At 38.7% G+C, this 11,743-nt stretch overlaps 2 protein-coding genes across 2 annotated transcripts in view; both read left to right on the top strand.

Annotated features, from left to right (window-relative positions):
- Positions 1–870, top strand: part of LOC141440719 (zinc finger protein 341-like) — a 10,116-nt gene extending 9,246 nt beyond the window's left edge. Inside the window, exon 6 of the mRNA XM_074105263.1 lies at positions 862–870. Within this exon, the coding sequence (XP_073961364.1) occupies positions 862–870 (9 nt within the window). The remainder of the gene's footprint in view (positions 1–861) is intronic.
- A 933-nt stretch (positions 871–1,803) lies between these two features.
- LOC141438295 (seminal metalloprotease 1-like) lies at positions 1,804–8,745 on the top strand. The gene is made up of 6 exons (XM_074102116.1): positions 1,804–1,920; positions 4,492–4,713; positions 5,355–5,467; positions 6,004–6,211; positions 7,122–7,258; positions 8,596–8,745. Exons 1-6 carry the CDS (start codon positions 1,809–1,811, stop codon positions 8,689–8,691), a joined length of 888 nt encoding a protein of 295 aa, XP_073958217.1. The 5' UTR covers positions 1,804–1,808; the 3' UTR covers positions 8,692–8,745.
- Positions 8,746–11,743: the final 2,998 nt, after the last annotated feature.

Here is an 11,743-nt window from a genome sequence, read left to right as displayed (position 1 = left end):
ACTCGCACTTTTCAACACAGTATTTCTCCAATTCGAGAATAATAATATGACATTTTCATATCGGTGATAAAAAATCTGTAAATTTTCTTCAGCTCCACTCGTAGGTATTTTAAATTCAGTGCCATTTAAAAATAGTACTTTTGTAGATGTGGGTTCAAAAATCGGCCCTTGAATTTCAAAATGTATGCATGGAAACTGATCATTACCCTTTTCTTGGCAAGTTGAAACAAGTGTACCTGCTGAATTCAAGCCTTGCTTGAATCAAGCCAAGATTCTTGTAGAGCTAGCAAAAATAACTTTAAAATAATACAAAAAGATGAACTAATTAATTATGTTTCATATGAGATACAATACCAAGAAAAGGGTCAGAATTACTTACATCATTCTACTAAAGTACAACTAGTGTATTGCTGAGAAATTATGTTTTAAACAAAATTTTGTCCAGTTGTCAGAATGAATTACAGCTGTAATCCTATGTCAACTAATATTATGAATGCGAATGTATCTTTGTTTATCCTACGCTTTAAAGTTTGGTACCTATCTACGGAGATAGCTGGAGTTCCCGGAACGGACATAGGACACTTTCTAACCTGGAAAGTAGAACAGTAAAAAAATTACTCGCAGACTAGATCGCGTTAACAGCCAGCTCTACCAGTGGTATGCAGTGAGGGACAGCGCCAATGAGGGCTATCGCGTATGAATGAATTCGCCGCTAGAGGCGCTAGTGTAGCGTGAGGTCTCCGAAATGTCAAATCTCATAGTGTTTGGGTGAGCTACGCGGGTTTATTTATAAAATAATTAGATTAATTATGTGACTATTTTGCATTACCTGAAATTAATTATGGCAATTATGCGTTACAGGGCAATTAATGCCTGTGTTTGGAGACAGTTTTGTCTTTCGGAAACTTTTGTCCTCCCTTTTTTTCCGAACAAAACGGGGCTAAGCAACACTGTGGTTGCTGGATATTTTTATGGTACGGTTTTAAGGTGTATTTTAGTCTAAACTTTGTTTTAACGCCCATAATAACAGATTCTGAAAAACCTCATTTAAAATCCTCACGCAACAGTGTCGCTATCTAGAAAGACAAAAAACGATAGCCCTCATTGGTGCACCGTCAGTGCCACTCCATTACTGGAGGTTGGCCGTTAGCTCTGACAATTTTTCCCTGTCTTGAGCTGGCCGGAATAGATGCTCTGGACTCTGATTCCGGTCCACTCCCTAATATTCCACAGCCATGATTTCTTCCAACTTCCAGGGCGCGATTTTCCCCGTATTTAATCAATATTAATTGCAGCAGCTGATATCTGTCATGGCGCAGAAAGTGCAGCAGTTAATCGATTTTTTGCTTTTTGATCGTGTGCAATCATCATCATTATCTCAGCCGTAGGACGTCCACTGTTGGACATAGGCCTGTCCCATAGACTTCAAGTTGCTTCGGTTGGAAGCGGCTTGCATCCACCGTGAACTCACGGGTTTAAACAGGTCATTCGTCCATCTCGCTGGTAGACGTCCTAAGCTGCGGTTGCCGATCCGCGGTCTCCACTTGGGCCCCAGAACTTTTCGGCCCCGACAGACATCTGTTCGGCCGTCTGTGTTGTGTGCAAATATTTTCAGGGCACTGGTAGGTATAATTTAATTTCGCTCCTTTATTTGTCGCCTCTAAAATAATCTGCACCACTTCCTGCCGCAACCTTACCTACTCCTACAGATTAAAAATAGCTTATTACCGATTTATCTCAAGATACCTATCTGTGTGATAATCGGAACTATAAAAGACAATACTACCTTGAGTTGTACAACAGTAAAGATGATTCGGCTTGTGCTTGGACTTTGCGCGATCGGTGCAGTGGTGGCCACTCCCGTGGTGACCAGAAGCAAGGAGGATGTCGACCGGTACAGGGACTTCTTGTTGAATACTTGTAAGTTGCTTCCTAATAACAAAATTGGTTTGCGGATTTAAATATGCATTTTTAGGGTTCCGTAGTCAACTAGTTTCGCCATGTCTGTCCGTCTGTATGTCTGTCTGCGCGGGTAAGCTCAAGAGACCGTTAGTACTAGAAAGCCGTAATTTGACATGAATATTACATATCAGTCACGCCGACAAAGTGGTACAATAAAAAAAAGTTAAAAAAAAACTTTTTAGGGTAGGTACCTCCCGTAGACGTTAAATGGGGGTGTTTTTTTTCGACTAACCCTATATTGTGGGTTATTTTTGGATAGGTCTTTAAAAACCATTGGGGGGTTGCTAAGATAATTTTTCTATTCAGTGATCTGTTTGCAAAATACTAGAGGGGGGCCCTCTAAAATCTACTGTTGGGTGGAAAAATTTGAATAAAATCAGAATGGTAGTGAATATATCAAATTTACAAGAAAAATTATAGCGGCTAAGATTGCTTAAGAATGTTTAGTAGTTTAAGAGTAAATAGCAGCCTAAGGTATAGAATATACCTAAACTTGGAAGATCCAGTACACAATATGAAGTCCTTAGAAAAATATTATATGTTTTTTCGTAATGGCTACGGAACCCTATCCTGGGCGTGTACGAAATGCTCTTTGCCGGTTTTTTTAAAAGCATAAATATCTGATACGACTATTCTAAGGGCCGGTAGGACGTGGCAGATATTTTTGGTCGCTCCGCTGTGGCATGTATTAAGGCTGCAAAGCGTTTTCGCGAGAGATGTTGCGAGGTTTTTTTTTGTCATAAACCCATAGATCGTATCATTTACCTACCTTGCTTCGCTTAGCTCTGGTGGACACAGCTGAGCGGAGCGAGAATAGGAAAATGAAGCGTTACTATTGGTTCATGACAAACACATTTCTGGCAACAGATCCTCACACATTTCTGGTGGAAACTCAGCCTCAAGAGAAGTTTCCCTGCCGGCCGCGCGGCCGCGTTAGGTATTCGTTTGGGATATTGCTGTCTTTATCGCTCGTGACATAAGCGCTCGCAGCCGTCCCCCCAATGCCTTCCGCAACGACGTCCGTAATTTATAGCGAGATAGGTGTATGCTGTAGGCTTTTCAAGATTTGGACGGTTGAATTTTGGGTTTCGTTGTCCTCATATTATACGAAAAGTATGGCACAGAAATCAATGATATTATACAATCAAGATGTTCATTATATTTTCTATGCCTGTGGTTTTTTCGATTTTTGTAAAAATGCTTTATTAGTCTGTAATTCTCGTGCAAAGTTGACATCTTTTTTGTCGACTTTTGAGCTCCTGTAATTCTGATATTACACATTTATATGAAAATCTGGAAAACCACAGGCATAGATGATTACGTCTAGTCCGTAATTACAAAATTTCATCTATTTCTGTTGCCTAGTTTTCAAATGAGACCGGGACTACGTTTGTATGGAGAATAGAACGAAGAGACTTCTCTTAATAAGTATCTTCTCTTAGTAAGTGTAGTAACTAGTCCTTCCTTCTTACTGTAAAAAGGGTTGCCTGGAAGAGATCGCTCTTAAGCGATAAGGCCGCCTATTGCTCACCTTGTATTTTTTTTCTCTATGTATCTGTATTCTGTATTGCTTACTATGTCTGGTGTACAATAAAGAGTCTTTGTATTGTATTGTATCTGCTGCAGCGAAGCGTGCGAAAATATCTGAATCCTAGAAATAGAGTCGTATCAAATATTTATGTCAGATAGTGGTGGTGGTGACTGTACCTAAATATTTACTTACTTTAGTCATCTTTTTACGTTTTAATTTATTAGTCTGTGACCAGGAATAAAAATATATTTAATAGCTGAGGTCTCACGCAATTATCTGTTTAATTAATGACAATTAAGTAATAACTACTGCCAACATTATCATCCTGCATTAATTTTATTATTGAAGTGAAATAGATTCCTATAGGGAATTCCCCGGTATCATGTAGTCGTAATTTATTGCTCATGGTGACAATGAAAAGTTTTATGTACATACCTAATGAATGAATTTTTATGTTATTTTTAAATGAAAATTACAACAATAAAGTTTGGTTTCATTTAACTATAACTTCAACATGACTGCAATCAAGTTACTGAATTTTAAAAATTGGTTTCTGATCATCGATTAAAATGACTATTGAAACAATTAGGTTATGTACTTTGCTCACCCGCGACCTTGTGATAGCTATACGTTTATGCAAGAAATTAGTGTTCATGCAATTCCTCTACCTCTATACTGTATGAACACACTCATAAATCACACAAAACCATCTATCACCACCACCACACTACACTGATGCGTTTCGAACTCAAACAGAGCTCATCTTCAGAGCAACACAACCCTCATTAAAACTACCGTGAGAATCCGATATAATATAATTATTAGAATGGGGACATGAATCATTTACATTACTTAATAACCGATGTATGCGCGATATGTTTCGAGCCAATTCGCGGCTCCTTCTCAAACTACGATTAATAAAATAATCGTGAGTGACCCTTGTATTTTAATAATTACGTAAGTATATAAGACAATAATGATAGTTTCTCTTAATCCAGTCACAAATAAGGCCGACAAATTCAAAAACCTGGCTGCGCAGTCTCCTGACCACCCGGAGATGTACAGTGGCAAGTACCAAGGTGATATAGTCCTGGACAAAGAAGACGTTGATGACATGGTGGCGCAGTATGCTTCAGGACGCAACGCTGTCATCTTTCCTGGCTTATCGACTCAGTGGCCGGATAATACCGTGATCTGGACTTTTGCTGATACACACTATGGTACGTCTAAAGTTTGAAGCTGATATAGTTTGTTCTCATAAGGCCTAATACCGCATTTACACAATCGTGCAAATCGCGAGGTGAATAACGAGCATATCGTCACTAGATTTAAAAAAGCTCCTAACTTACAATTTATAATTTTTCTAAGTGAACTTTATGCGCCTTATTTGAAGGGTCGATTTTATTGACTTATTGATTTGAGATACGAGATTTTTTCAAAGTTGTGACGATATTATTATGTAAACAGTGCGCTCGCTATTCGCCTCGCGCCTCGCTTTGTGATTCGCGCGCTCGCGTTGGGAGCGGTTTTTTAGACGCGAATCAAAGGGCACGAATGGCGAACACGAACTTACTTAGCGAGAGTTGTTTCCTAGGATCATAGCAAATGAAGGACGTAGTCTGCTCTGCCTACCCCGTTGATTATATGTATTATTTATATGTATGTATATGCATGGAGCAAATTTAAGTTTTAAAATATCCCTAGAAATACAATTTTAACGTAGTAAAAATATGCGATTGACGCAACTAAACTAAACTCTACAGGAATTTAAAATTCTGTGTTATTTCCACACAAATAACTTTGTGTAAAATGTTTTTGCGAAAGTAACTGGCATTATATATCTTAATGTTTTTTTTTTCAGAGGAGCCAGGACAGAAAGAAGCCGTGCTTGAAGCGATGAAGCTGATTGAAAGCAAGACTTGCGTGAAGTTCCGTCAGGCTGAGCCCTCTGACCGGTTCTTCGTCAACATGACCGTTCGTTGCTTTTTACAGCCTAGCCTTTACCCGGCTTCGCTTATGTTATCCTAGAACTAGGTCTCGGTCACTCTATGAGCGTTTCAACCGCACACCATATCGTTTTATAAAATCCTTTCATGCTACCTAACCTACCTAGAGTCGCTGGCGGCGGAGAGACGCTGGCTGGGAGGTGCTGAAGACAGTATTGTGGCGCGCCATGGAAGAGGCCTATGTCCAGCAGCGGACTGCTTTAGGCTGATGATGATTCTACCTGACTCATTTCATCAGTACCTATAAGCGACAGGAAACTGATAGCGGTTGAAACGCTTGTAGAACTACCCGTCTAGCAGTTGAATGCCAATGAGGGCTATCGCGTATGAATTCGCCGCTAGAGGCGCTAGTGTAGCGTGAGGTCTCCGGAATGTCAAAACTCATAGTTTTTGGGTGAGCTACGCGGGTTTATTTATAATTAGAATAATTTTGTGAATATTTCGCATTACCTACAAAACAAATGTTTTATGTTCAATCTTTAAATTTGTGTGATCGTCTTTCAGAGCTATCCCTTCGGCTGTTACGCTCACGTCGGTTACCGCGTCTGGCGCGGTCCCCATATCTTCAACCTCGGCTCGACTCCTGGCTCCGACTGCTACCGTCAGCCCACGATCGTGCACGAGCTTATGCACATCATGGGATTCTTCCACATGCACGCCACCTATGACAGAGATAATTACGTCAGGGTCAACTATGAGAACATCGTGTCTGGTGAGTCACAAAACGAGGAAGAACGAGACTAAGATTTAGCTAGCTACTTTTGTCTCTCATGTGTGATATTATAGTTGTCACTTAATTTATCTATACTTCTATGCTAATACTGTATTAAAGCAGCGTCACCACCAATAATGTGCGAGGATGTGCTGCGATGGATGTGTTTTTCAGTAACAATAAGTATGTTATTCGTCGGAACACATCTTCGCACATCTCTGGTGGAAACTGCTGCTTTAAAGACAGAAGATTTGTATTTATGGATGTTTGTTACGATTAAACTCGAAAACTACTGGATCAATTTCAAAAATTATTTCATCATTAGAATGCTATGTTGTTCCTGAGTAACATAGGCTATATTTAATACTAGAAAAAGTTAGGGATCTCTATTAAAACTTCAATAATGTATCCCAGGGTGTATAAAAATGCCATAAAATGTCTGTCATCGCATGCGCTGCAGAAACTATTGATGATAGAACAAAAGAATGTTCAACAATATTAAAAAATATATCAATATCTAAAAGTTATGTCATATAACACCACTTTTTTGACATGGTAAACGTTGATAGAAATGCCAACCGAAATTAGACCATGTTATCCATATCTTTGTATTAATTATTATCCATATAAGTCATTTCGTATTCATTACTGTTTGAATACCTGTAAATAGCTTTTTTAATTATTGAAGTCGGACATTCCATTCAAAAGATAATAAAAAAATTACAATCTAATAAAAAAAGCATGACAGATTTACTCTATACTCACGTCGATGCGCCCCGTTTACGCGCGGGTACGGTTTTTGGGAAATGGAGCTGAAATTGTGTGGGAAGAGCCCTTGATTAAAGACCTTTTTTTTTAATAGCGGGTCGCTAGTACGTATAATATATTCTTATATTTGTTCATCTTTCAGGTGCTGAGAGCGACTTTGACAAGTGGAATGAGTTCCAAGTCGGCAACTTGGGCGTTGAATACGACTATGTGAGCTGTCTGCATTACCCCGCTTTGGCCTGGAGCAAGAACTTCGAGCCGACCATCGAGCCTTTGAGGGTAAGTATAATTTACTAGGTGTTGCCCGCGACTCCGTTAGCGTAGAATTCGTTTATAGCTATCCCGGGGGATGCAATTTTCCGGGATAAAAACTATCTTATATCCTGCCCCGGGACGGAAACTATGTGTATACCAAATTTCATCCTAATTGGTCAATAGTTTAGACGCGAAAAGGTAACAAACAAACAGACTTACAAACTTTCGCATTTGTAATATTACCGGATTTGCGCCAACTCTAAAAAAACCGGCCAAGAGCGTGTCGGACACGCCCAAAATAGGGTTCCGTAGCCATTACGAAAAAAATAATTAATATTTTTCTAAGGATTTCGTGTTTTATACTGAATCTTCCAAGTATATTTTATACTTTAGGCGGCTATTTACTCTTAAACTACTAATAATTCTCAAGCAAACCGGTACAGTTCGCACGGACATGGTACAGTTGGTAGCACACGTGTCCTGTAACTTAGAAAATCGCACATTATGTTAACATTTTTTTAAGGTCTCTACCCATTACACCGTATCATATCATGGCCGTAACAGCAACATGTCTGGCAAAAATATATTCTTTGTATTGAAAAGTACTACTCGTATGCCAACACACCCTGGTTCATCAGGAATTCAGAGGTCCATCAACATCTAAGGAAGTGAAACGAGAAATTCAGTCATATTCAACAAAATACAATAAGCAACTTCAATGCCGCCCTAACTAGCTGGCAGGATTACTCACTGAGCCTGACCAGATAAGACGCCTTAAGAGGCGCAGAATCCTAGAACTGGATCAACTAATATGAAGGTTCAGCCACAGATAGAGCGGTCTCTCGCGGGGGAGCCAACTCTACACGCCATCGATTACGCAACTCATCTGCTCATAGTCCCCCGACTGATCGCATGATACTTAATGTAAAAAAAAAAAAAACAAAAAAACTCGTGTTCCCTCTAACACATTTCCTAACCAACCGTTCGTCGTCGCGTGTCATGGTATGAGCTTGAGCTTGACATTCGGTTTCTTACACTTTCCTTATACGATCATGGCATGATACGGCGTATTATAGTGTGTGTAGATACCTTTACTAATGATACGGCGTGTTATAGTGTGTGTAGATACCTTTACTGATGATGCGGCGTGTTATAGTGTGTGTAGAGACCTTTACTGATGATACGGCGTATTATAGTGTGTGTAGAGACCTTTACTACTGATACGGCGTATTATAGTGTGTGTAGAGACCTTTACTAATGATACGGCGTATTATAGTGTGTGTAGAGACCTTTACTAATGATACGGCGTATTATAGTGTGTGTAGAGACCTTTACTAATAAACATTTGGTGTTGCTTTCAGGAAATTGACGGAGTGATGGGTCAGCGTGAGTATATCACTGAGAAGGACTGGCTTCGCATCAACCGCTACCACAACTGCCCCGGCGCATGGGAATAACTTTTTACGTACACCATTTCTTAATGATTACGAAATAAATAATACAGCATTTTAGACGCTATTTTTTATGACGTCACCCAGAAATATAATATCTTCTATACATATAATAAAGCTGAAGAGGGTCGAAAGTCTGTACATGGAAGATATTCGACTAAAAGTTGGCTGGGGATACTTAGAATCGATAACAGAACACGTTCCAATAGGTTTTAGAATTTTTGTCTGTTTGTCTGTTTATCTGTTTATCTGTTTGTCGTTTATTTGACCGCGCATCACGTGAGAACGGCTGAACGGATTTTTACGCAAACTTTACTAATCCGACGAAAAAATCCCCGGCCAGGTTATAGGCTATAAAAATTTGACCCTTAGGGTATAAAAATTCAACCCTTAAAAGTGGAGGTAGCTGCTACATTCGATTGAGTTAAGTTTCCACCTTCAAGTTTTCAGATACGTGCTATGACTATCAAGTACCCTGATAAACTAACAGATGGCGCTGAAATTAATATCGTTGTGACTCGAACTGAGGAAGGATTTTGCCAAATTAACTAAGTTTAAATGAAGGAGTACGGATATCAACAAATTTAATTGATTTAACAATACGACCAAAATTAAATGACAATAAAGTAATTGCCACACATTCCAGTGCCATCTTTTGGAGAGCTGGGTAAACAGTAAGTAATGGAGTAAACTAATAAAAAAGAGTTTACTTACATAGTTATACTAAAGAAAAACTAATAGTACTACCGTATATGGTTGTACTTAGTTTTTTTAGCATTTGAAAAAGGGTTGTACAATCTTGACGAGTCTTTTTATTGAAGTACACCTGCCGAACAAAACATATTCGCTTACGATACTACTACGTAAGAGGGTCGAAAGTTGATGGTGTTTGAAAGTTGGCAAGAGTCCCGTTCCAAGAGCAGAAGCTTGCTGATATATCAAGCGCTATTTAAGCCAAGATTGGCATCTTTATCCCAAAAGATTGGTTTATTCACCATGAAAAGAAGTGGATGTTAAGAAGGTTGCACACCTATATGTTGTCTATGGATTTAAGTATCAGGCAACTCTTTTGAATTCTTATAAAACTCTGTATCTTGCTTTTTGTTTAAATCGACTTTCAATAAATACTTTTTCCAATCTTTACTTATTGTTAATTCACATTTAACAATACTAAAGAAAAACTAATAGTACCTCCGTATATGGTTGTACTTAGTTTTTTTAGCATTTGAAAAAGGGTTGTACAATCTTGACGAGTCTTTTTATTGAAAGAGGTTTAAAAAAAAACAGTTACTATTACTTATGATACCAAAAGCATGTAAATGATCATTATATCCTTGCTAATTGTTACTATTTGTTGTGACTTATTTTTCAAAAGTTTTTTCCAATAAAAAGACACATCAAGATCGCTTGCCTTCTTTCTAATGCTAAAAAAAAGAAGTATAAGTAATGGTAAAATCAACATACATATCAACACGCGTACGTGTATAATTACATAATGTATAAATCTATCTTCTATCTATACAAAAGTTGGCTGGGGATACTTAGAATCGATAACAGAACACGTTCCAACAGTTTTTAGAATTTTTGTCTGTTTATCTGTTTATTTGACCACGCATCACCGTGAAAACGGCTGAACGGATTTTCATGCAAACTTTACTAATTTGTCGAGAAAATCCCGGTCAGGTTATAGACTTTAAAAATACTACCCCTAAAAGAGGGGGTTTTGGTAGCCGCTACTCTCGATTGAGTTAAGTTTGCACCTGTATCTTATGACGCTACTTAGGAAGGAGGTGCAGACTTATTTTCAAGTGTTGTACGACTATCGAGTACCCTGCTACACTAACAGATAGCGCTGATTTTGCCAAATTGACTAAGATTAGAAAAGGGGGTACGGATATCAAGAAATTTAACTGAATAGGTAATTGATTAAATAATACAACAAAATTAAACGACAATAAATTAATGGCCACACATTTCGCAGTGCCATCTTATGGGGAACTATGAAACAAACGAGTTAACATAGTTACGTAGTGGTTACATCAACACTCATATAATTTAATATATATAATTTAATATTCAACGCGCGTATAATTTAATAGAAAAATGTCATGAATTATTCCTAATTTAATTATATCCGGAATACGAAAATTCGTCGAAGAACTAAAGTCACTGACATAGCTCGAAAAATTATATGCAAGTTGCAGTGGCAATTGGCAGGCCACATCGCTCGAAGAACAGATATCCGTTGGGGGAGAAGTCCTCGAGGAGCGGCGACCGGAAGACGAAGCGTTGGCAGGCCTCCCTCCAGGTGGAATGACGACATCTTGAGACTTGCGGGAAACCGGTGGATGCAAGTGGCGAGTTGTCGTTCATTGTAATTTATTTGTATTGTAATAATATTGATTATATGTATGTTAGTCTGTAAGGTATTTATTGTATGGGGCAAGTTGCCCGAAATAAATGGATTTATTACGAGTATTATTATTATTGTGGCGTTTTAAGTGGTAGGCCCTTTGTCCAGCAAAGGATCTCTTCCGGCTGATGATGAAAAATTATATCGCATCCATATTCATACGCATTGCCTCTTTTAAGCACTTAATAATGGTCACGAAGGTGAGTACTTCAAAAAAACATTTTTCTCTTTCTTTTGTGGAGTAAATTTCAAACGATTTTGGAATTGGGACTCGCATTTTATAGGCGTTACCATGCCTTCCCGAAAAAAAAGAAAACTTTCGCGAAAGTCTCGCAGCGCATTAAGACCACAGGGGCAGACTCATTGGCGCTCTAGCCAGGCAGGCCACTTCGCTTTCGGCTGAAACGGCAAGCCAGCGCGAGGCTGGGTTGCGATCCCAAAGACATGTACGCCAATCTTTGAGATCACTCGATGTAGGAAAATAGTAAGCGAAGAATAAAAATGTTATTTCTTGAGCAATATAGATGTGAAACTTGGTGATCATGATCAGATTTTTCAGTTGATTGTTTAGCCGTAGTTTGAAGGGATTTTTCGAAAATTCCACGAAAACGGCCAATGCGGGAAAATAACTTTATTCCTTTCGAG

This window comes from Choristoneura fumiferana, chromosome Z (assembly GCF_025370935.1).
Source record: "Choristoneura fumiferana chromosome Z, NRCan_CFum_1, whole genome shotgun sequence".
Lineage (NCBI taxonomy): Eukaryota > Metazoa > Arthropoda > Insecta > Lepidoptera > Tortricidae > Choristoneura > Choristoneura fumiferana.
This window is presented reverse-complemented; position numbering and strand designations above follow the sequence as displayed.